General features: G+C 38.8%; 1 protein-coding gene across 6 annotated transcripts in view; it reads left to right on the top strand.

Moving 5' to 3' along the window:
• Positions 1-25,021, top strand: part of LOC126361500 (protein UBASH3A homolog) — a 248,795-nt gene extending 223,774 nt beyond the window's left edge. For 4 of the 6 annotated variants that reach the window (XM_050007798.1, XM_050007795.1, XM_050007796.1 and 1 more), the window contains 3 exons: positions 3,114-3,365; positions 3,455-3,700; positions 22,122-25,021. In XM_050007798.1, coding sequence (XP_049863755.1) covers positions 3,114-3,365; positions 3,455-3,693 — 491 coding nt within the window. In that variant the 3' untranslated portion in view covers positions 3,694-3,700; positions 22,122-25,021. The remainder of the gene's footprint in view (positions 1-3,113; positions 3,366-3,454; positions 3,701-22,121) is intronic. The other 2 variants (XR_007566234.1, XR_007566235.1) reach the window with 1 other exon arrangement.
• Positions 25,022-27,560: the final 2,539 nt, after the last annotated feature.

Below are 27,560 nucleotides of genomic sequence, written 5' to 3' on the forward strand. Positions count from 1 at the left end.
ATTCAAACCTCCTGGTAACAAATCTAGCAGCCTGCCTCTGAATTTCTTCAATGCCTTCCTTTAATCCAACCTGGTACATATTTGAAACACTCAAGCAGTACTCCAGAATAGGTCACACTTGCTGGATGAATCACACTTTCTTAAAATTCGCCCAGCAAGCTGAAGTCAACCATTCGTCATGCCTACCACAGTCCTCATATGCTTGTTGAATTTCATATCACTCTGCTGTGTTATGCCCAGATGATTGAATGGTGTGACTGTGCCAAACAACACACTACTAATGCTGTATCTGAACATTAGGGTCTGTTTTGCCCCCACATTCACATTAACTTGCTTTTTACTACATTTAGATCTAGCTGCCATTTATCACACAAACTAGAAACTTCGTGTAAGCCATCTTGTATCCTCATTTAGTCACTCAGCTTTGACACCTTCCTGTACACCACAACATCATCAGCAAGCAACCACAGATTGCTGCCCACCCTGTCTTCCAGGTCATTTATGCGTATAGAGAATAGTAAAATAGTAGTGGTCCTACCACACTTCCTTGGGGCACTCTTGATTATACCCTTGATTCTGATGAACATCTGAATTTACATATAAGATTTGTAATTTAGTCAATACAATGAGAAGTTAAGACATGTGCTACAAATATAATTATAAACTTTTGATCATTAATGATGGAGTAAGGAACATGCACAAACTTCACTGTAGTTAGTAGTTTCTGGACAATTTTGTGGCAGGATGTGTGTAAGCATCCTGGGGATTTTCAAGCTCTCAGGAACTTGTGTGAGCTAATAGCTTGTCTTTATATACACTATCCAACATTCTTTTCACAATTACAGGAACTTCTATAAAATAAATTAATTAGTTTGATTGTTTTTATAGCAAAATTTTTTAAAATTCTATTTCAAAATAACTTATATTGACTTTGAATATTTGATTAATACCAGAATGAGACTTTCACTCTGCAGCGGAGTGTGCGCTGATAGGAAACTTCTTGGCAGATTAAAACTGTGTGCCCGACCGAGACTCGAACGCGGGACCTTAGCCTCATTCTGGAAACATCCCCCAGGCTGTGGCTAAGCCATGTCTCCACAGTATTCTTTCTATCAGGAGTGCTAGTTCTGCAAGGTTCGCAGGAGAGCTTCTGTAAAGTTTGGAAGTTAGGAGACTAGATACTGGCAGAAGTAAAGCTGTGAGCACCGGGCGTCAGTCGTGCTTCGGTAGCTCAGATGGTAGAGCACTTGCCCACGAAAGGCTAAGGTCCTGAGTTTGAGTCTCGGTCGGGCACACAGTTTTAATCTGCCAGGAAGTTTCATATCAGCGCACACTCCGCTGCAGAGTGAAAATCTCATTCTGGAAACATCCCACACGCTGTGGCTAAGCCATGTCTCCACAGTATCCTTTCTTTCAGGAGTGCTAATTCTGCAAGGTTCACAGGAGAGCTTCTGTAAAGTTTGGAAGGTAGGAGACGAGATACTGGCAGAAGTAAAGATGTGAGCACCGGACGTCAGTCGTGCTTCGGTAGCTCAGATGGTAGAGCACTTGCCCGGAAAGGCTAACGTCCCGAGTTCGAGTCTCGGTCGGACACACAGTTTTAACCTGTCTGTTCTCATTACTAAACACAACTTTACACCATTCTTCACTCCAGTTACATAGTTCACTAAATGACATCATTCACTAAATGACATCGTTCACTAAATGATTGGAGGCAGATTACATGGTGACAAGCGGTGAGAGGGTAAACGGATGCAGAGTGCCCTCACTTGTAGCTCAGCTTTCTGCATAGTAGTCCCTGTTGATCATATAATATATTGTAAATGCAACATGATCCTAATTTCTGCTGCAGTGTCTGGGCTATCAGCACTGGCTGCTGCTCTGATGTGACAGTCCAGGTGTGATTTTGTGTCCTGCTGTCATTGAGGATTATGTACACCATTCTTGGGCCACTGCTTTACTGCTGATACACAGCTGACACCTCAGACCCATAATGCTAAGCAAATCTTCAAAAGAACCAGTCATTCACAATAAAATTTTGCTGAAATTCTGTTAATTACATGACTAGTGCTCATTTATGCTCACCTGGCAGTATAAAAATATTTGCTGATATAGTAAGATGATCAAAGCAGCAAGTAACACTTTCAGCAAAGCACATTAATTTTTTTATGTGCTCAACATTTTCTTGTGACATTGTCAATGGTCAGCAGTCAGTGGTCTGTAGGATTGGGACATGAACTTAACCTTCTTCATGGTGTTGGTTTAATCCTCCCCTTTCTCTGTTGGGTTATTAAAAGCACAAATATGTCATGCCAGTTTGCAATTCACTGTGTAACTGATTGAGCTAGATGGCAAATTGTCACTCTTACTCCGTCCTTTTTCTAGGCTAAATGTTTACACCTAAGATACCTGATGTGATAGTATTTACCTTCAGCAGGTGAAATTTGTAGCACTGCCGATAGACAGACACACAGAAGCGTAAGTGACACACAATCCTAGGTTTCAGAACTAATAGTTGCTTCTGTGGGGAGGAGAGAAGGATAAGTTGGGGAAGATTAATGGGGGGGGGGGGGGGGGGTCACCCAAACCCTCAGATGAGAGGAACCCACCTCACTACGGGTTGTACACTTCAAGCTGTTCAGAATGTGTTGAATTGAAGGTAGCAACACAGGCCTCTGCTTGGGCCACCAAGATGAGAGGGGCACCATGGGCGCACCACTACAAGTTCTAGTGTGTATCAAAGTGGCGGAATTTGATGTGACTGAAAGTGTGCAAGGTAAAAGGGGGTAGGGAGCGCATTTATGTCAAAAAGTGTTCTCAAACCAGCCCTCGCCAAGGGTGTAGGTATCGGATCAGTACTAACATGGAGTTACAGCATTACTGTTTCAAATATGTTGCAGTGATATGACTCATTTTGTGACTGACTTTACTAGCTTTTCATTTCACAGTACACTCAACAGTTCAATCACTTTCATTATTTGATACCAAATATTTGTATATACCCAAATATACTGTATTTTTAGTATTTACTAATGAATGAATGTTGTAAGATTTAGTTTAATAATTTAGCTGATGTGTTGGAATATATACGTATTAGTAACTCTCCTGTGCAGGGCTTGGACAAGAAGACAAACTGCCTATAGCAATTGAACCTGGTCTCTTTGAGTGGTTAGCATGGTATCCCGATTCTCTTCCTGACTGGATGACTATCGAGGAATTACAAGCAGCAGGTTTTAATATCTGTGCAAACTATAAGCCACTTATACGTGTAGAGGAACTGCATGACCGACAAGAGAGTGTTGAACAGTTTTATATGAGAAGTTTTTATGTAGCACAAAGTATCGTGAAAAGCACTGCTGATGTTGGTATGTATGAAACAACTTATAGCTTTAAAATGTAGTCATTGTATCTTCATTATGGAAATTATTGTATTATGTTTTTCCAATTTTTGTAGGAGGAAATGTTTTGCTAGTAGGACATGCAGCAACACTTGATGTCTGTTCCCGTCAGCTGACAGGATGTGCACCTAGAAATCGTGCTGATATGACTCGTTTGATACAGAAGATACCATATTGTAGTACAGCTACAGTTCGTGAGGTCAGCTCTGGAAAATGGGAACTAGATGAACCACCAATACCACCTGTTACACATTCAAATAATATGCGCTTTGATTGGAAGGCACTTCTTTCATAACAGTCATGTAAGTATATGATTTCATCTGAATATAACATATAAACAAAAAACTGGAAAATTAGAGTTGCCATTTTGAAGGAACATGCATAAATAAAAGATAATCTTTATTACTAGAAATGTAAATTGATATTAAACAAAATAAAAATTAATTGGTCAAATTTAAAGTACTGATGTCATCAGCACTATGGGTTCATTTTTGGAAAAAGGGAAGAGAGGGGGGGGGGGGGGGAATACGGTGTTCATAGGTATGGACTAGACAAGCATAAGAATCAGGAAAGCACCAGAACTAAAATAATAAAGAAGATGGTAATATTGAACAACTGTAAGGAAAAATTCATTTTCTGGCAGAATCAAGGCTATTGGTGAAGATACATTGATTGGAGATGGATTTAAAAGAAATTACAGAAGCTGAATAAAGTGTCATAGAAAGGGAAAATGATTAGTTGCTTGGAGAACTGTGACTATATTGATGTGAAGATTTACTGAATATTGGCTAATGGAATATCAATTAAAGAAACCAGTGAAAGACTCATTAAACTGGTGGACAACATGAACAATAATCTCAGCTCAGGAAGTAGGGGCACAAGTAAAAGGAAAGTAGTGGCTGTATTTGCCAGCCAGGCGTCTAAAAACAGTATGTTTTTTGCCATCAGATGATTTGCTTGTATAATTTAATGCATATCATGCCAGACTGTTTTATATGAATATGAAGATAATGAATTTCACTGAGGTAAATTGGGATGAAATCTATGAAAATGAAATTATGTGGAATGATTTCAGTAAAGTAGTGCTCAGAAATGATTAACTCCACTGTGCTAATCATGTTGTGATCAATGAAGATTTGTAGCATATTATCAGTGGTCATATTTCAGAATGGAGAACTATTTTTGTAGGTTTGGACATAATAATAGGAAAACCATTGAAATGAAGGTTTAAGTCAGGTGGGGAGAGTTGTTGAGATTGCTTGATTGCCTAATATGTTAAGCTATTGCTTACAAAAAAAAAAAAAAAAAAAAAAAAAAAAAAAAAAAACAGGTAACCAGGGTTTGGGCATTGATCTAGTATAAATTTTCATTATTTGGGACATGTCATAGAAAGATGAAACCTGCTGAGACTGAATCTATACACCAGATTAATTATTAGTTTATAGGCAATTTCTTCACACCTCTGTAGATAAATACTGTGCTGATAGCTCTCCATTGCAAATAAGTGCCCATTATTTGTGTATTCTGAAAATGGGATTACTTTGAGGAAAAGCAAAAGTATATGAATATCTGAGTACCCCCACCGGTTAACATATCTATGGCCATAGATGAGCTGGTGAAGGTCTCATGGCATAGTGTAGGAAGATATCGCAGATGGTACATGTGGAGTATAGTATGGACAGACCCACTAACTCAAGTGTTTACTTGCTGAAGGCACTAGACTGGGCCTGTCAGTTCTCGTGCTGAGATCAACCAAAATGGTCCTAGCTTCGTGCTGGTTGCATTTGACTTACTCTGTGCCAGTCTCTTTATGATGTTTGAACTCTCTGTTCCCCCAGGGATTGACCCATACATAATGTTTTCTATCTATCATTGTTTGACTCCCTGGTTTTCCAGTCAAGTACCCACCATCAACGATGTAAGTGACATTTGTGCCAACTGGACAATTTAGTGAGATTGTCATGCCTATGCAGATAAAAAAGCAGTGACAGAGGACATCTGTACATGTGTGACACTTCCCCCCCCCCCCCCCCCCCCCCATAGTGATAAATTGTAGCCACCATGTTTCCTACATTTATGCTATGCTGACAGCAACAGTTGTGGCTCTCAGCTGCTCAGACAGAATGTGAAACTGATGCACTCCCAATACTGTACTAGTGGCAAGCCAGACACCTGCAGAGAAGCTTTCTCCCCCACCTCGCCCAAAACTGTTCACTGTTTTTGAGGAGACTACTGAAAGGCGGAAGAATTGCCTGCACCAGTCCCTGCTCCACTGCCATGTAAGGCCTAATGTTGATCCACCTCATATGGTCACCTTGTTATTGTCCAGAAGTATGGAGTTGTACAACATTGTGCTTAATTTGAAGCCCTGTAGCTACTCTGAGAAACTTAACTTTGAGGAGCTCTGTCAGTTACTCACACAGCATTTTGGACATCAAACACATGTGGTGGCAGTACAGTTGCAGTTTGACAAGCACTGCAAGTGCCCCAATCAGTCATCTGTGGCTTGGTTGCCAATTTGCAAGGTCTCTTGTTTAAGTGTTAGTTTCAGTGTCCCCATTGAGCTACCTGACATGCAGACTCAGTGATTAGAAATGTCATCGTCTGATTAGAACCTGACCTTGAGATCCAGACTCAATGATTAGAAATGTCTTCGTCTGATTAGAACCTGACCTTGAGATCCAGACTTAAGGTATTAGCCTCGTCTGACCCTTCTTTATCCAAAGTTGCCAAAATTGCTGAAACACATTAAGTTACGGCAGTGGCAAATGATGTACTTTCAGACATATGGCAGATAGCAAAGTTAGATATGCATGGTAAACAGAATTAACTGTCCCATCAGGTTGGCCCAGTGACATTGCCTCTGCTGATCCATCATGTGATGACACCATTAATGATTTGAGTGGGATGATGTCACAGCACTGCCTGTCTTCACTTGGTGGTGATCTTGATAGGTGCAAGTGAGTCGAAGAGTCAGGATCACTGCTTGCAATGTTTTCGAGCTCTCAGCATCCCTCTCCTTCCTAATCTGTTTCCACTCAATGGGAAAGTCAGTGGTCCTGCCCCAATTGTCATTCTGTGCGCATTAGACAGGATTGCCTGTCTAATGTGTGAGGTGTGCCAAGAGATAGACCATTTGGTATCAGTTTGTGATAGTCGGCGAGTCGCATGATGGTCGTCAGAGACCCAGTATTTTCCCAGACTCAGAAGCTGTCCCTGATGCCCCATGAGCCTTGTCCCACTGTATTCTACTAATGTGGTTAGGCGACCGATTGCATTTCAAGCCAACGCGATGGCAGTGGTTAGCCTAATTAACTTACACATGTACAGGCTCCTGGGCTGCCCTGTGTTCCAGCAACCACATTTTCAAGTAGCGTTTTATAGTAAGCAATGTATTTCACTGTGAGACAGTACTACATCTCAGCACTTTATAAGAATGTGGGATGGCAACTTTCATTGTTATTGGTAAATTTACCATTGGTGCAAAATATTTTTGTGCTAGATGGATTTCCTGTTTTTGGATTCTAGATAGTTGACAAAGTCGATTTAGTGTCCCAATCAGTCCCCTTTCAAGATTTTTACCCTTCACTATGGAAATTCAGCCAGCAGTTTTAGAATAACTTTGGTCATGCAGAAAATTTGAGACCCATGTTTCTCTCTTAAGCCATCAGCAATACATAAATGTTTTCATTGCTGACCCATTCCATTTTCCATGTATGACGAGTTGAAAGCCATGTTGCAGCATTGACAGGAACTCAACATCATCTTTCCTGTTTTGTCTAGTCAGTGGACCACTGCTTTGTTGGTGATTCAGATGCCAGATGGCATTGTGCACCTTTGCAACGATTTTAGCCAAGCAACCAGCACACACTGCGTTATGGATTAGTATACCATTCCATGTCTGGAGGAATTATTGGTGAAGTTGTCAGGGGGGGGGGGGGCAAACTAATTATTTGTAGGTGAAAAAGGGTGCCCTGTGTATCATTTTTGACATTACAAAGTTTAACATTTTTTGTGTGGAGCTAAGTTCCTTCTCATTCCTGACAACAAACCACTTGTTTTGTTTGTCAGCCCTCATTCTAAGCTACTGGATAGGATCGTCCATTGATTGCAGATATGGACATTTTTTCTCAATAATTATTGCTATGACATTCGTTACAGTCCACTGCCCAGAAAGCCAATCAGATGCACTATCGTGGTTGCTGGAAGGACCAGATCCAGAGTTCGATCACAAGAGACTCTTGTTTTCGCCTTGGATGATACCTTGCAGCAGACATTGCTGAATTTTCTGTTGATCATGCAAGAGGATGCAGCTGCCAAGACCACCTACCCACTTTTCTGAAAAATCATCTCAGCCATCAGGGATGGCTCAAGTTTCCTCATAGGGAGTGGATTCAGAGTGTTATACATTTTACTTACTATGAGATCAACTCAACATTGTCCAGTGTGTCCTCAAGCTTGCCACAGTGGAGCAAAGCTGTTGACTTATCATCCTTCCAGCACTCTGTCCTCTCATACTCCAACTGCTGTATGCGATGCACTCAGGTATGTCCCATGTGTTGGCTCTGGCATAGTGTCATGTTTACTGGCCAGCAATCAATCATAACATTGAACGTTTTGTGTGAGATTGTGCAGTCTGTGCACAGAACCAGACTGCACCATGTCAGTTTTCACCTTGTTCAGTACCTGAGCGCTCTTGGCACATGGTAGCTTTGCAGACTACTTTTTTGGGAAGCATGTGGTTGTTATTGGTGGATGGTGGATGTGTTGTCCAATTTCCTGTATGTAAGCTGAATGTAGAATTTATGAAACAGACAACAAACCATGAGACTTTCGGAAAAATATCATCCACAAAGTTCTGAAGCTAGCACGAGAAGTTAAGTGCAAGCAGTATTGCACAATTAGCTTAACAGCTTGTGCATCCACATTGCTGACAACAATAATATACAGAAGAATGAAAAAGAAAATTGAGGATCTGTAAGATGACGATCAGTTTGGCTTTAGGAGAGCCAGTTCTGATGCTGCACTTGTAATGGAAACAAGAGTGAAGAAAAATCCAGACATGTCATAAGCTTTGTTGAACTGGAAAAAGTGTTCAACAGTCTAAAATGGTGTAACTTGTTCAGAATTCTGAGGAAAATATGAGTAAGGTATAGGACATGACAGGTAATATAAAATGTGTACAAGACCCAAGAGGGAACAATGAGACTGGAAGAGCAAGAAAGAAGTTCTCAGATTAAGAAAGTATATAAAGCAGGGATGCAGTCTTTCACTCCTCCTGTTCAGTCTGTGCTATAAGCAGCAATGATGGAAATAAAAGAATGGTTCAAGAGTGGGATTAAAATTCAGGGTGAAAGGATATCAATGATAAGATTTGCTGTTGACATTGCTGTCTTCAGTGATGGTGAAGAATTGTTACAGAATCTGCTGAATGGGAATAACATGCTAATGAGTCCCGAAATATGGACTGAGAGACAATAGTAATGAGAAGTAGCAGGAATGAGAATAGCAAGAATCTTCACATCAAAACTGATGATGACAAAGTAGATGAAGTTAAGGAATTCTGCTGCCTTGGTAGCAAAATAACCAATGACAGATGAAGCAAGGATGACATAAAAAGCAGACTAGCACAGACAAAGAGGGCGTTCCTGGCCAAAAGATATGTGTTAGTATCAAACAAAGGCCTTAATTTTAGGAAGAAATAAATTGTAAGGAGGTGAACCATGGTCTGTGGTAAAACAGAAACAGAAGAGAACTGAAGAATTTGAGATGTGATACTACAGAAAAATGTTCGAAATAAGGTGGACTGATAAGTTAAGGAATAAGGAAGTTCACCAAAGAATCAGTGAAGAAGGGAACAGTTGGAAAACCATAATTTCTTCATGTATGGATTCACAGTCTCATTGAATCATCTAAATGATATGGTGGTTAGAATGGTTCTGTCATTTAGACAATGTGGGAAAAACAGACAAAAAGAAGGGACAGGATTATAGGACAGGTGTTACAATGTCAGGGAATTACTTCCATGGTACTATACAGAACACCAGTTTTCTTTCTCCTGATAACGACTTCCTCTTGAGTAGTCCCCACCCGGAGATCCGAATGGGGGACTATTTTACCTCCGGAATATATTACCCAAGAGGACACCATCATAATTTAATCATACAGTAAAGCTGCATGCCCTCGGGAAAAATTATGGCCGTTAGTTTCCCCTTGCTTTCAGCCGTTTGCAGTACCAGCACAGCAAGGCTGTTTTGGTTAGTGTTACAAGGCCAGATCAGTCAATCATCCAGACTGTTGCCCCTGAAACTACTGAAAAGGCTGCTGCCCCTCTTCAGGAACCACACGTTTGTCTGGCCTCTCAACAGATACCCCTCCGTTGTGGTTGCACCTACAGTACGACTATCTGTATCGCCGAGGCACGCAAGCCTCCACACCAACAGCAAGGTCCATGGTTCTTGGGGGGAGGACATAATCATTAAAATGTTGAAACAAATTTACCAAGTATTGTTTTTGTCACACACCACCTTCTTGGTGGTACGGTTTTTATTCTGTCAGTGTAAATCCAAAACTGAACTTCTGTTCAAGCCTAAATATTACAACAGTAAATTGTCCAGAGATGCCATAGAACTTCAAGGCAAAAAAACACTCAAATGAATAGCAGAACTACTTTAATTAGATAAAATGTGGACCTTGCTTTAAGCACAGCTAGCAAAAAGGAATACAAACGTCTCAAAAATGATATCCACAGGCAGTGAAAAATGGCTAAGCAGGGATGGCTAGAGGACAAATGTAAGGATGTAGAGGGTTATCTCACTAGGGGTAAGATAGATACTGCCTACAGGAAAATTAAAGAGACCTTTGGAGAAAAGAGAACCACTTGTATGAATATCAAGAGCTCAGATGGAAACCCAGTTCTAAGCAAAGAAGGGGAAGCAGAAAGGTGGAGGGAGTATATAGAGGGCCTATACAAGGGCAATGTACTTGAGGATAATATTATGAAAATGGAAGAGGATGCAGACAAAGATGAAATGGGAGATATGATACTGCGTGAAGAGTTTGACAGAGCACTGAAAGACCCGAGTCGAAACAAGGCCCCGGGAGTAGACAACATTCCATTAGAACTATTGACAGCCTTGGGAGAGAGAAAACTCTACCATCTGGTGAGCAAGATGTATGAGACAGGCGAAATACCCTCAGACTTCGAAAAGAATATAATAATTCCAATCCCAAAGAAAGCAGGTGCTGACAGATGTGAAAATTACCGAACAATCAGTTTAATAAGTCACGGATGCAAAATACTAACGTGCATTCTCTACAAACGAATGGAAAAACTGGTAGAAGCTGACCTCGGGGAAGATCAGTTTGGATTCCCTAGAAATACTGGAACACGTGACGTAAAACTGACCCTACAATTTATCTTAGAAGCTAGATTAAGGAAAGGCAAACCTATATTTCTAGCATTTGTAGACTTAGAGAAAGCTTTTGACAATGTTGACTGGAATACTCTCTTTCAAATTCTGAAGGTGGTAGGGGTAAAATACAGGGAGCGAAAGGCTATTTACAATTTGTACAGAAACCAGATGGCAGTTATGAGAGTCGAGGGGCATGAAATTGAAGCAGTGGTTGAGAAGGGAGTGAGACAGGGTTGTAGCCTATCTCTGATATTATTCAAACTGTATATTGAGCAAGCAGTGAAGGAAACAAAAGAAATATTCGGAGTAGGTATTAAAATACATGGAGAAGAAATTGTAATTCTGTCAGAGACAGCAAAGGACGTGGAAGAGCAGTTGAACGGAATGGACAGTGTCATGAAAGGAGGATATAAGATGAACATCAACAAAAGCAAAACGCGGATAATGGAATGTAGTCGAATTAAGTCGGGTGATGCTGAGGGAATTAGATTAGGAAATGAGACACTTAAAGTAGTAAATGAGTTTTGGTATTTGGGGAGCAAAATATCTGATGATGGTTGACGTAGAGAGGATATCAAATGTAGACTGGCAATGGCAAGGAAAGCGTTTCTGAAGAAGAGAAATTTGTTAACATCGAGTATAGATTTAAATGTCAGGAAGTTGTTTCTGAAAGTATTTGTATGGAGTGTAGCCATGTATGGAAGTGAAACATGGACGATAACTAGTTTGGACAAGAAGAGAATAGAAGCTTTCGAAATGTGGTGCTACAGAATAATGCTGAAGATAAGATGGGTAGATCATATAACTAATGAGGAGGTATTGAATAGGATTGGGGAGAAGAGGAAGTTGTGGCGCAACTTAACTAGAAAAAGGGATCGGTTGGTAGGACATGTTCTGAGGCATCAAGGGATCACCAGTTTAGTGTTGGAGGGCAGTGTGGAGGGTAAAAATCATAGAAGGAGACCAAGAGATGAATACACTGTACAAATTCAGAAGGATGTAGGTTGCAGTAGGTACTGGGAGATGAAGACGCTTGCACAGGATAGACTAGCTTGGAGAGCTGTATCAAACCAGTCTCAGGACTGAAGACCACAACAACAACAGCAATGATTATGTCTACTCAAATTTCATGCCAGTCACACAAGAGCAACACTTGTCGTACCACTAAAATCAGGCTTGGTGAAGAATGCCTTTAAGGCAACAAAGATGCCATTATCAACACCTTACAGAGTTTGAATGAGCAGCAATTGGTTCCACAGTGACATGACACAATGAATTGTTTCAAATCAGTTACATTAACTCATTGGAGGGCATGGTGCAGGTCTGTTGGGTTTTTGGAAGAAAGCTGGTTCTGCCTCAGTGCCAGTTATGGGTGTGTGTTGATTAGGAGGAGAGCATTTGAGGGCCAGCTACCAGTCTATCTGCATGCTGGACACACTGGACATACAGCTGGAATTATGGGTAGGGTGTGGTTTTGTATGACAGTAGGAGCACTCTCACTGTTAATCAATGCACCCTGACTTGCAGACTTGTATATCAGTCTGACGATTTGCCTTGTTGTGTTGCTATTCATGGGCAGTATTGTGGGTGGTGTTTTCCAACAGGATAACACTTGCCCACGTACCGCTATTGTAGCACAATGTGCTCTACAGAATGGCCGCATGTTGCCTTGGCCTTCTCAATCACCAGGTCTGTCTCCAGTCAAGCACATATGGGGCATAATCAGATGATAACTCCAGTATCATTCACAGACAGCATTAACCATTCCTATATTGACAGACCAAGTGCAATAGGCATGGACCTCCATCTCACAATCTGACATCTGACACTTGTGCAACGAAATGCATGCACATTTGCAAACTTGCATTCAACATTCTGGCGGCTACACCAGTTATTAATGGACCAGCATTTCACATATGCAATGGTGTATCTCATGCTTACATTAACCTGTGTTCTTACAGTATTAATCACTTGAATAAACTGAAGAGCTAAAGAAACTGGTACACCTGCTTAATATTCCCTGAGCACACGGAAATGCCGTGACACAACGTGGCATGGACTTGACTAATGTCTGAAGTAGTGCTGGAGGGAACTGACACCATAAATCCTGCATGACTGTCCATAAATCCATAAGAATACGAGGGGTTGGAGATCTCACGTTGCAAGACATCCCAGGTATGCTCAATAATGTTCATATCTTGAGAGTTTGGTGGCCAGTGGAAATGTCTAAACTCAGAGCAGTGTTCCTGGAGCCACTCTGTTGCAATTCTGGACATATGGTGTGTCGCATTGTCCTGCTGGAATTGCCCAAGTCCATGGGAATGCACAATGGACATGAATGGATGCAGGTGATCAGATAGGATGCTCATGTATATGTCACCTAATAGAGTCATATCTAGACCTATCAGGGGTCCCATATCACTCCAATTGCACACGCTGCACACCATTACAAAGCCTCAACCAGCTTGAACCATCCCCTGTTGACATTAAGGGTCCATGGATTCATGAGGTTGTCTCCATACCTGTACATGTCAATCTGGTTGATACAGTTTGAAATGAGACTTGTCCAACCAAGCAGCATGTTTCCAGTCATCAACAGTCCAATGTTGGTGTCAACAGGCCCAGGCGAAATGTAAAGCTTTGTCATGCAGTCATCAAGGGTACACGAGTGGGCCTTCAGCTATGAAAGCCCATATCTTTGATGTTTTGTGGAATGGTTCTCATGCTGACATTTGTTGATGGCCCCGCATTGAAATCTGCAACAATTTGCAGAAGGGTTGCACTTCTGTCATGTTGAGCGATTCTCTTCAGTCGTCGTCGGTCCCATTCTTGCAGGATCTTTTCCCAGGCCCAGAAATGTCAGAGATTTGATGTTTTACCAGATTCCTAATGTTTACCGTACACTCACAAACGGCCATAAAGGAAAATGTCCACTTCATTGCTACCTCAGAAATACTGTGTACCATTGCTCATGCGCCGGCTATAACACCACGTTCAAACTCACTTAAATCTTGATTATCTATGATTTTAGCAGCAGTAACTGATCTAACAACTAAGCCAGACGCTTGTTGTCTTGTACAGGCATTGCCAACTGCAGTGCTTGTATTCTGCCTGTACCAGTTTACTTGGCGCTTTAGTGTATATTACCTAGACACATGTATTATGAAAATTTTGTTACTCTACATTAATTAATGTTTGATGTTGTGATACTTTTTCCATCAGTGTAATTACTGTTACATCATTCAGTATCACCGGTGAAATGCCACAGTTTTTTCATAATTTTTGCTCATTCAAACACTTTATTGCTTATGTGATGGAATCAACTCATGGCCATCAACACCAGGTTGTCTGCATCCCCCAGCCTCACACAGAGTAAAATTGTCATTAGGACAAATGTCACCATCATCATTAGCTGTTAAGGCTCACCCTCATCTACATCTTGCTCATAACCATATTAAACATATTTTTTTTCATAGGAAGGGTGTAAAGGAGAGAGGCATGGTGCAGAGTGAAGTATATATAACAAGTGGTGGGAAAAGGGGTGGGAGTTTTCGAAGGGAGGAAAAGGATATCTATTGCAAGAGAACGTGACTCAAGGGAATAATATCAATAATTAATAAATAAAGATCAAGGGGAAACAGGGAGCTTTGGAGTCTCCAAGAGGAGAGAATGTAATAAGAAATGAATGTTTAGAAGGAAAAGGCTAGATCAGACAAGAGATTAACTCACTTAAAGCCAGGGTTTCTTGGGAACTATAGCATGTTTTGGAAGAACACTTACCATTACCGTGGCTCACAGGAGTTAAGTTTGTGTAATACAAAAGAGAGAGACAATCTGCATGATAAAAGATGTGAAATAACTTCACACTAAGGAATATATTGTAACATTTGTGGTAACTGGAAGACCAATAATGTTATAAGCTCACCAGACAAAAAACTGGTTACCTCAGTGTGCATTGCACAGATGAATCGTTAAGTCTTTGTAGATGGCACAGCAATCGAGTCACGTGCTCAGCCACACACACATTGCCTCTGTGAGTATAAGACAATGGTGATCAGTGAGACATTTATGTTTCAAGTGGACATTGTTCATAAACATGAGTAAATGTAAGGACATGACAGATTGGCAAAAAGGGATAATTGTGTTTGGCCAAGTCCATGCCGTACAGTGTGAGAAGTTGCTAGATTTACTGGTGTTTCATGGTAGATTATTCAATGTGCTTACAAGCAGTAGCATAACACATGTGGTGGCGGAACATGGTATCAGAACTGAGGCCGGAAAAACATCCTGACTGAGAGGGACCAGACACACGTTTCATAGCTTGTGAATTAAAATCGCTTCCAGATCCACACGTACAACAGGAACTGCTGCAGGTAGTGAATGAAGGTCCATCCCCATCTTTTAGTGAAAGGGTGTTCATTGAGTTGGAAACTGTGGAATAAAGATAATGAAGGGATATTGTCGGTATGAGTCCAAGACATGAAGACAACATTACTTCATTTGAGCCAGATGAATGGGTTGTGTTAGTGAACTAGAAAGCTTATACCAAGTCAATTGTAAACACATTCATAGAGAAAAAAGTGTGCTGAGTTTTGTTTGTACATCAGACCTGCAAAAGAATATAAATTGTATGGACCATGCCATGGCGAGGTGGCCTGTATGCCTCAATGATATAGCCAGCCTTAACCTAAGATATAACCACATTGAAGGGGTATCTTTGTAGAGGCTAACCTAACATATGGTTACTTAAGAGGGGCAGCAGCCTTTCCAGCGGTTCCAGAGGCACCAGTCAGAATGATAGAATGACCTTGCTCAGAATTAGCAAAACATGGCTGTATTATGTTGGTATTGTAAAGGACTGAAAATAAAGAAAAACTGCAGCTTATATTTCCCAAATGCATGTAGCTTTACTGAATGGCTTAATAATGATGAAATCATCTTAAGAACAGTATTCTGGAGGTAAAACAATCATCCGTTCAGATCTCCATACAGGGGCTATTCGGGAGGATGTTGTCATCTACGGGGAAAAAAAAAGTAGGTTTGTGGGTGTGGAATATTAGATCCCTTAATCAGGATTTAAAAAGAAAGTGTGATAGGTAGAAATTAAATGTGGTGTGATGGCAGGAACAACAGGACTTCTGGTTGGGTGAGAAAGGGTTGAGAAAGGGTTATGAACACAAAATGAGAGAGGGATAATGCAGGTTTATAGCAAATAATGACTACATCTGCATCTAAACGTATGCTCTGCAAACCACTGTGACGTGCAAGGCATGGGGTACATCCCATTGTATCAGTTGTTAGGGTTTCTTCCCGTTCCCTTCACATAAGGAGAACATGAAGAATGATTGTCTGAAAGCGTCTGTGTGTGCTGTAATTATTTTAATCTTATCCCCATGATCCCTAATGAGTGATATGTAAGAGTTGTATTATATTCCTAGAGTGATCAGTTAAAGCTGGTTCATGGAACTTTCTTAATAGACTTTCTCAGGATAGTTTGCTTCTGTCCTCAAGAGTCTGCTGGTTCAGTATCTCTGTAACAATCCCCCATGGCTGAAACAAACCTGTGACTATTTGTGCTGCCTTTCAATAACACCTGTTAGTCCTCTTTGGTACAGGTCCTCACACTTCATAAATATTCTAGAACTGGTCACATGAGTGATTTGTAAGAAATCTCCTTTGTGGACTGAATGCACTTCTGCAGTATTCTAACTATAAACAGAAGTCTACCAACTGCTTTACCCATAACTGAGCCTACTGACCTTCCATTTCATACCCCCTACAAAGTGTTATACAAGGTATTTGTATAAGTTGGATGATTCCATCATTGACTCATTGGTATTATTGTCATATGATACTACATTTTTCATTGTGTGGAGTGCACAATTATACATTACTGAACATTTAAAGCAAGTTGCCAATCTTTGCACCACTTTGAACCCTTATCAAGAATTGACTGAATATTTATGCGGCTTCTTTCAGGTAGTACTTCATTACGGATAATTGCATCATCTGTAAAAGGTCTGAGGTTACTCTTAGTATTGTCTGCAAGGTCATTAACATACGACATGAATAGCAGGTGTCCCAACATACTTCCCTGGGGCATACCTGAAGTTAGTTGTACATCTGAAGATGACTCTCCATCCAAGAACACATGATGCATCTTCACTTCCAAAAAGTCCTCAATCCAGTTGGAAATTTCACTTGATACCCCATATGATTATACTTTTAACAATAACCAAAGGTGTTGACTGAGTCAGATTCTTTTTGGAAATAAGAATTCTAACTACCTGTTTTATGTAGTTTTCAGAGAAGACATTTAGTAAAGTTTCACAGGATGTCTTATCATGTCCACCACTTAAAAATCTGTGATTTTTGCCGTTTATTGTTGGAGGATTAAATTCTGCACCAATTATTACAGTATGATTGGGGAACGTATGTATCAAGTGAACTGAGGTGTTCTCTAAAGTTTTTGATTACATTAGGAGACAGTCTGGTGGGCAATAGAAGGATCGAGTAATCATTTTATGCCTATGCCTGATACTGTGCCCTACCCAAACTATCTCAACATGCATCTTCAGTTTCTATCTTGGTGGATTTGAGTTTCTTGTCTTCTGCGCCAAATACACCACCTTCATTTCCCATTTGCGTATCCTTTTGATATACACTTAAATTTTCCCCAAAACTCACACTACGATCAATTTCAGTTTTTAACCAGCTTTCTGTACCTCGTATTATGTGAGCTTTACTGCTTTTCATGAGCACTTCAAACTCTGTCACTTTGTTGGGAACGCTTCAGTAGTTAACCATTAGGATTTTAATACTCTCACCAGTGGGAGGCATTTTTTTATGTTACACTTACACTTTTGAGATTCCTACAGCTATTGTTATCTGGATTGGATGGAAAGTCGCCTAATCTAAAACACTCTTGTGTGCACCCCACACACAGTCAGCTACCTGAGTAGCAGCCTCTGACTGTGCACACCGGAACTATTTAGGGAAACCATACAGTTCTCAACCATATGGTGCAAGTCTAGGAAATCGCAGCCAAGCTCGTCAAAGAACCTTCAAATTCTCTGGTTCAGTCCTTCCACTTCACTCGGAACCAAAGGGCCATGATCAGTTCTGGAGACAATGATGCAAACTGTGTGCTTCAATGAACCTCCATGCACAAGGCTGGTTTTCTCAACCTTTTCTGCCAGGCACTGGACTGACCCAAGTATGATCTCGGAGCCCAAAAGACAGGCATCATTTGTTCCACCATGTGCAACAATCTGCAGTTTGTTGCACCCTGTTCCCTCAGTGTCTGTTGGAATAGCCTCTTCAACATGTTGAATGAGGCCCCCAGGCATACACACCTAGTGCATCTAGTGTCATTTCCTGTCCCTTGCTGCCATTTCTGTAAGAGTTAACATGATTCACTGCCTGTTTGAACCTGTCGATGGTTAATAGACACCTATCCTTTTGCTTTTGCTTCCTTTTGATACCAGACAAAACAGGTTTCCCCAAAAATAGATGAAGTGAGCTCACTGGCTCAATTTTAGTTTCAGCAAAAGACAGCATCTCAAACTTGTTGATTAGGGGGATCAATGCAACACTCTGGTCCCCATCCACTCTGTACAGGACACCACCTACATCTACCATTGACAAACCACTTGCATTCAAATGGATGAGTAATGATAGATCGCCTACTTTATGCAGAGGAGTCAGGATCCACACAAGAGGACAGGACTTGATGCATCTCTGGTACCAATATCACATGTACATGACTCTCCAGAGCTCTTCCAATTCGCAATAGCTGCCAATCATTTGAGAGTAGTTGGGGCTGTTTCCAGCTACTTACAAACATCAACAAACTCATCCCATGTTCAAGGACGGCGTTCACAGTGGGGCTGAATTTTGACTTGTTCAGTGTATTACAGGACAGTGAACAAATAATTTTAAATTAATCCTGCTGATTATCTTTAATCTGTTGGGCTAAAAAGTTGCTAGTTCACTATAAGAACTGAAGCAAATTCACAGGATGATATTTCTATTAAGGCAACCCAAAAAACTGTGGTAAAAATTACCAATTTCCTAAAACTTTTTGAGGTTATTATAGTTGTTAGCAAAGTCAAAAATTGAGTTAATTTATGATAAATGCAGCAAATATATAGGGCCGCTACTCTTTTAAGGGAAACTAGTGCAACACAGTATGTTAGTTAGGTATTAGTTACAGCAACTAAATCACCAAATACCAATTTACTACAAAATACTCATAGATTATACAGCGACAGTGGTAGCGTATAGAAATTCTCGAACTGCACATTTACTTGCCTCAATATATAATGAAATTCAGGTATGCTATAGGCCCACTGTTCTCAAATAATTTAAAAGGGCACAATTTATGTTTAAGCCTACAGTTGACAACAACACTAGCAGATTACACAATATATTACAAAACAATCGGATATTGATACAGTCCATGAAAGATTATGCAGAAGCAACACAAACAGTAAAATATGCGAATCTAGAATTTCCAATCTGCAGATGAATCTTTTAGAGATGGTCTTATACGAAGGAAAGTTATGAAATTGGTTTTTATATATAAATAAACGTGCAAATTGCATGGATTTTTCACTTAGCTGTTTTTGTGCCAACTTCTACACTGGCATATTGAAGAAGAACAGTGCAGCATGAGTTTACCTCAGTCAAAATTGCTATAGTATGCAGCACCAACAAAGCACAACTTCTGCCTGTTGCAGTTAAGAAAATAGGAATGAGAGTAAGCTACTATAAATGGCATAGCGAATGCTTTAGACTGGCCAAGATAGGTATAGAACCAATGCCTGTAATAGCAGTAAATGTTTATATTCCTTCTAGCTTCATAGATGATGAAGTGATTGAAAGAATGATAAAATAAAAGAAATTATACTGATAGTTACACGAGACAAAACTTTGAGATGGAGGACTAGAATTCAGTAGTGGGGAAAGGAAGACAAGGACAAATAGTAGAACAATATGTATTGTGGGAAAGAAATGAAAGAGAAAGCCACCTCACAAAACTTTGTGCAAAGCCAAATTTAATCATTGTTAACACTTGAGATTTCTACAAGGGTTGGAGCTTTAATAGTGGCAACTATTTATTTACAGCCCATACAAAATAGACATGTGTTTCAAAGTTTTACTGGACTTCAAAGTAGTCATCAGCATTGTGTATAACCTGTTGCCAGCGATGTGGAAGTAATAGGATACTCTTAGCAGTGCCAGTCTTGTTGACAGTTTGAGCATTGTGGTCTGTTGCCCGACTAATTTGTAGCAGTTCTGAAGCGAATGCTGTGAAGTGTTTCCTTCAGTTTAGAAATTGAGTTGAACTCACGAGGGCTAAGTCAGGAGAGTGCAGTAGGTGGAATAGCACTTAGCAGCCCCATCAGTCAAACAAATCAGTAACAGCTTGGACAGTACTTGCTTGAGCATTGTCCTGCAAAATGATGATCAGGTCCTGCAGAAATTGTCATCACTTATGTCTCTATGCTGTTCATTTTTGGAATACAACCTACAACCCGCTCAGAGACAGTAGTTCTTGGCATTTGGAATGTAACTTTTTTTGTTGAAATGTGTTGCTACAGGAGAATGCTGAGGATAGGCAGATAGATTGAATAACTTTTGCAGGGATACTGAATTAAATTGGGAGAGAATATATGGTAGAATTTGACTAAATGAAGGGGTTGGTTGACAGAACACATCTTGTCACATCAAGGAATTGCTAATTTGTTAAAGGAGGGGAGTGTGGGAGGAGGGGTAAAAACTGTTGAGGGAGAACAAAGCTTACCTACAGTAAGCAGATTTCAAATGCATATAGGTTGCACTTGTTAGGCAGAGATATGAAGATGCTTGTGGTTGGACAGGGTAGAGAGTAGTGCGGAGAGCTGCATCAAACGAGTCTTCAGGTTAATACAGCAGCAGCAGCAACTAGCACGCAAACTGGCAATGGGTCAAGTTATAGTGTGGATTATTTTATTTATGACCAGCAGTATCTTTTGAGTGGTATTGTTCACACAGTATATTTTCTGGCATTGCTGTTAACATCTGAGCCTAGCTTCCATATCCATTCCAGAGGACATATATACTGTAGCTTACAACAAATGCATTTGAATATGAAATTGTACATTAAAGACCAAATTATGATCTAGATGTTGAGACAATAAAGGTAATTCTTTGGAAAGTAATGTCTCCTGTATAGCCAAGTATATGTAGCTATGGACCTAGCTCTTTGGAAGGTAATGTTTCCTGTATAGTCAAGTTTATGTAGCTATGGACCTATACCACTCAATAACCATTCAGATTTGAGTCTAAGGTTTTTAAGTTCTTGCTGGAATCTCCTACATTAAAAAAACAGTTGTCTGTTAGCAGGAAGGTGGGAATAGATAGATACCATTATTTACATTGAAATAAAGTACCAAGTGGCAAAAAGGTCCACAAACTGTGAAGGCAGACAGTCGTGTTTTTTTGCTCTACAGATCTTGAATGCTTATGGTAGTAACATTTATTAAACTATGTAATGTTTTCTTACAATTTAATCTTAACATTTACTTCTTCTGTCCTGGATCACCTTACACAAACTTCTACAATATAATTCTGCTGTCAAAATTATGTTTAATATGGTGCATCTGCTCCTGAACATAAAAAGTTCTGCATTATAGAATCACATAGAAACATGTAAGAGCGATATCTGTCAGTGGCAATTTATATTCTGAAATGCATTATTTTGTACGGAAATTCATAAATAACAATGGATTGTTATATGCAAACAAAAAATTGACCTATCTACGAGCACAGAAATTAGTACTAGAAAAGTTGAAGGGGCAAAGTATTGATAAATCTTGGTGATACAGAAAAATAAATGAATGGCTACCTCATGTGCTAATCTATTCGTTTATTTATCATACAGATAAGTAAATGAATGGCTACCTTATGTGCTACTCAATTCATTTATTTATCTGTATCACGAAGATGAATCAACACTTTGCCCCTACATCTTTTCTGGTACTGATTTCTGTGCTTATAGACAGGTCCATTTTTATTTGAAACGCATTATTTATATCATGTCCGATGATTAACACTAATGTAACTAATATCGTGCTTTATCATCAACATAGAGAAAGACAGATTGCTATTTATCGTAAAGAAGACACATCAATTGAAGACGGGCACAATTAAAAGACACTCACAGTGTTCAATTAATTTAACATATATTTCATGGCATTGTGATCACTTCATCTAAAGTTTCTCTTCCACCTTTGTAAGTTGTAATTTTTTCAATTTGTTGCAGGGATACTGTTCTAGTTCCTGGTGATAAAAGCATTGTGTATGTTGCATGTATTAAGAGGTTTGGACACTCTTTTGCGAGCATACTCTGCATATGTTTCGGCAGCTAGCACTACCAAAGTTTTACCCCCTGAAGTCATACGGTAATGTGAACTAGTCTGTTTTGCTGACAAGGCACACAAGCACCATGCCAAAGGTGTTCCCAAATACAAGACCATTTGTGTATTATTTATATAATTTCTTGGACAATATTAATAAAACATTATTTTTTAAATAATATTCGGTTAAACTTAATTAATATATTTTAATATTACAGTTGCATATCTGTTACTTATGGATACAGGATTTTTGAAATATTAGTGGGCTGGCTATTTAAGATTCAATATATTTTTATACATGTTGTTTGTTCATATTGTTTAGATATGTAGCAGGTACTGTAGTTTGACAGAAGGTTATATCCAGTAGTTAGTGACTTCTGGTGATTAATGTCACTGAGATGAATTGAATTGCTGCATCTCCACCCTTAAATTTTTGTGGCTGAACGGTCTTGGTTCTCCTTATACCAGTCGAGAAGCTGCTTGAATAAAGAGCCAGCTGCATTAACACACATGTAGCAGAAGAGAGGTTAGATATGTACATTTTTCATTCTCTTTTTAATTTTCTGTTGTAATTGAACAAGTGAATATTATGGAAAGCCATTGACAGTTCAGTTCTAAACAAAGGCACAACTTGCTTGAAGGTAAATTTTATATTTGTTTTCAAATGTAGCCTGCCCCACCAGTGTCAATGAGGCTTTTAGTGCTCATTCTTAGTGGATTAATATCATAAAATTATCTCAAAACACTACATCTTATAACCTAACAGTACCGATTAGCTTGTTATAAATAGTAATGTACAGCTACTCCAGTTTTGTTTCTACACACTTATGTGGCAGCATTTTAAAGTCAAAAAGTTTCTAAGATAATATATATATACATATTTATTTTATTTATTTTACACTTGTAAATTGAAATCTCGAAGTACTTAATATTTTATTATTAATGAATGAAATATCTTTAAGACATCTATCGGTATTACATGTCAATGATGAAATTATTGATGATTTAATTTGTCACTTTCATTTTACTTGTTGTACACTTAATGACCTTTTGGGTTTGGTAAGGCAATTGTGGACTGAATATGTGCTGCAGTACACCATTTAGTTTGTGTAGCAACTACTGCTTGGATATATGTGGACTTCGTGAAAAGATTCTGCCAAAAAGCTTTTTGTAAACACTAAACTTTCTGTCACTCCATTAATGTAGACTGAGGCCATTGATGAGCTGATTTGTACAGAAATAAATTTGGAAGACACCCTATTCTAAAAGGCAGTGGAACATGAGAAAAGTGAAGTTGAATTTCTTCCGTTACATGTTTGTGCAGTGAAATTCAGAGGCACTAGTTTGTGATATTTAAAGTGACATTTTGTTGTTACAAACAGTGTTGCACTGGGGTACCGAAGAAAATTTTTGATTGTGTTGATTTCCTAGCAGTTATTCTTTAATTTTAATTAAAATTGCTCATGCTTTAGTACAACACACAAATACTTATTTATTAATGTTGTCACAACAGTATTTTAGTTATCAAAAGAAATTTGAAATAGGTTTCTGTAAGTACAAATTTAGTTGAAGTAACACTTATTTTAAGAATTCTGTGACTGTCTGTTAAGAAGGGATTTAAGTGTGCAATGCAATTATATTTCAGGAATGCCATTAAATGTGATGGGCTGTACGGTCTGACAAAAATTTGAACAGGATAAAAGTGTGTGCTGGACTGGGACTCACAACTGGGATCTTTGCCTTCTCTAGCCAAGTGCTGCTATGGTTGAGCTATACAAAAGCATGATTCACAACCTGCCCTTGTAGCTCCACATCCCCCACTAACTCGTCTTCTATCTTCCAGACTCACTGCTGTGAAAATTTTTGATTAACCATGTTGCATTATTAAGGAGTATGTGCTACAGAAATAGTAAGACTGGTAATCAATGCACAGTAAAGTGGTAAATTTTTCATACAACTGGACACAGCACATTAATAAATAATCTTCAGTTATTAATGGCATTCCTGATGAACTTAATTTTTAATTTGCATACACCAACTCCTTCACTAAATGTCTTGATACTTACCTTTTTTCATTATATGATTTGTACAATAACTTAGCACATTCCGTTGAGAGTAACAAGTGTCTTGATAAGATTTCTTTTATCTACAGAATAAACTTTAATTCTTGTCTGTGTGGGAAATGGAACTTACCTGTCCAGGCACAAGTTACATTTCTGTGACTCTTGTAAGCAGCTAAATAATGGTTATGCCCCTTTCACCATGTTATTCCTTATTAAGTACATGTTTGAGATGTAGTAAATTTGAACAAAAATGACAGATTAAACGCAAAGGAACATGTATGACAGTATGTATATGTAATTACCAAAATTTCTTGTAACTCAATTTTATTTTTCTTTGATGGAATGTTGTCATGCAGAGTTTCAAGAAATATGTACTGGAGTCAGGTTCTTATGACTGGTACAGCATTGTATGATTTTTAAATGAATATTTTTTTCTTTTCTAATTAATATTTTGAAGAGAGAATGGATTTTCTATTGCTCAGCTATTAAAGATTTTTCTTGTATCAATGAATATTTTACAATACAATGTGAAAAATCATGGCTGTGTTGCAAGTTATTGCTGTAATTGCTTTCTATCTGAACATACCATTAACAGTGGTAATATATTATTCATTGTGCTCAATATTGTGTAATTCAGACTGACATCCTCCCAAAGATGAAATATATGTATATTTTAACAGTTGTTACCTGTACGTATACACAATGTTTTACAGATGTGTTCAATAAATGCTACTTCCATTGAATTGTGCATTAACAATTATGTTACCTCCTTTCTGCTTCAGTTTTTCCTCCTCCTTCACAACATTAAAGAGGAAGACAATTCCATGATTTCTCTTGAAATTTGTAGAATGGCTCTGGTTATATGCTGGCCATTTGTGGGTCACTAAGCAGATCTATTTTTTTTTTTTTTTTTTTTTTTTTTTAAAGAAAAGTAAGTTCGCTATCGGTGAGGAAGCTAAATTTAACAACAGTAATAAATACCTAGTACAGCAGAATTACTACTAGTTTTCATGGAAGAATTAGTTGCTAGAAGAGACAATTTCAATGGCTGAATATTTGACAGTTTTCAGTCAGCTAATAACATGTATCAATTTTTTGCTCTCTTGCACAGCTGTGAACATCAACATTTTTTTTTTCTTTTTCAAACTGTGATGGATAACTTATGGCAAATTTTATTAGTGAATTGTGGAGGTGCAGTCAGAATGTCTACCTCCTTGAAGAGGCTCTGGCAAGACTTACTTCAGAGTATTATGGGAGAAGGAGTGGAAACATGCACAGATGTTAGAGAACTTGAACCCTTCAAAAGTTAACCACACAAGGAAGATATTTTTTTTTTTTTTTTTTTTTTTTTTTTTTTTTTTTTTTTTTTGCAATTAAGGAAAAAGCTCATTTGCTGAGAAAATGATTACTTAAAATTTCTTCTGTTGCTGTCTAAGAGGATTGATTACAAAGCTTGTGTAATCTTGAGAAAGTATCACTTTCTGTTATGTATGCTGAGTAGAGGAGCATTCATATATTAAGACAAATGAGGGGGACCCAAAATCAGGAAGAAATTATAGTCCTCCACAGGGGTTACTCACTAAAATTTTGTCATCTGCCTATATTGTTTTTTAGGTAGGACATATCCTTTTTTGTAATACCATTACTCTCCAAACTAAACCTTTTTAAAGAGATATCATGATCTGTGCTCTCAAATGTCCATTCTTCAAATTTAGTTTAAGGGTTGTGCAGATAATGGACAATATAGGATTCCAGTTTCTTTGGTTAATTCTTGTGTGCTTCCATTTAAGTAGACAGGACTGAAATACTTTAAGATAGTAACATTATCTATGTCAAATCTCATCACAGTTCTGCTGCACTAGAACGGTTACGAAAAGCTCGAAGAGATAGTTGTACTTACATTATTTAGAGCCAAATGAGGGAAAAGAAATAAGGTGCCCTACTAATAAAATTTTGGCATTACATACTACATGTGACAGGTTATGTTGGCATTTGTGCCCAAAAATGTGCAGCAGAGATGGTATGACTCTATCCTCTATACCACTAGAACATTGGTTGCTACCAGCCCAATAAAGCACACAATATTCCATGCAGAAATGTACTGGCCGCATATGCAACCATCATTTAATGCAAATGAGACATACTTGCATCCCTAATACACACAAATCAGTTGAATTCTTACATTCAGTACATCCTGAATGGTTAACTGTCAGTGTTATGTTCCCCATACAGTTGTGATCAGTGCACTGAACAAATGATGCTGCATGCACTATTGGTACCCACAGATACCCTTTGTAGTGAACACTGTGAATAACAACCACTTGGCCAACAAAGCTCTAATTGCCATACTCCAGCAAATAACTTAGTCTCTATTTAAACAATAAAACCATACCATGCTCAAGGTACTAGTCTTCCTCACAGTATAGTGAAAACACACTTTTTGCTTAGTACAAACTGTGCGTTTGGAAAAAAGCAGCGTAGTAAATGACCCAAAAACTACATCAAATGCCAGTTTGATTCCATGGTGTATGAGAGCTATTAATTATGTCTGTAATTGCTGAAAGAATAACAGTGTTTTTACACTAATCTGGTTACATTGTTCTACAACATAACTGAAGATTACAATAATTCTTGACATATGTTTCTTGCCCTCCTTATACTTCAACGTGTTGTGAAGAGAGAGAACACCTCTTCTATCCACATCTATACTGTGCACACCTGGAGCATGGCAGAGGATACTTTCCATTTCACTACATGTCACACTGTATACAGACCATGGAAAGAATGACTGCTCAAATGCCTCTGTGTGCTGCAATTAGTCTAATTTTGTTTGTGTAATGGCTGTCAGAGACACATATAGATGACTGTGGTATGTTCCTGGTTCTTGAAACTTTATAAGCTTGCACAGAGGCTGCCCTTCAATGTATATGTTCAATACCCCTTGTTAGTCATGTTTGGTATGAGTCTCACACACTTGAGCAACAGTCTAAAGATGGCTCTCACTTGTGTTTTGTAAGCAATTTCCTTTGAAAACTGTCAGCATTTTCAAAGTACCGCACCAATGAACCACAGTCTTACACTTGCTTCGTATCACCACAAATTGTTACATCCAGGTATCTGGATTAGTTAGTTGATTCCAACAGTGACTCATTAACATTTCAGTCAAAGGATACTAAATTTCTGTGTCTTGCAAAGTGCAAAAATTTGCTTTTCTGAACATTTATCTCAAGCTGAGAAACTTTGCACTATTTTGTGGTCTTGTCAAGATCTGACTAAATATGT

This window comes from Schistocerca gregaria, chromosome 1, assembly GCF_023897955.1.
Source record: "Schistocerca gregaria isolate iqSchGreg1 chromosome 1, iqSchGreg1.2, whole genome shotgun sequence".
NCBI classification, from domain to species: Eukaryota; Metazoa; Arthropoda; class Insecta; order Orthoptera; family Acrididae; genus Schistocerca; species Schistocerca gregaria.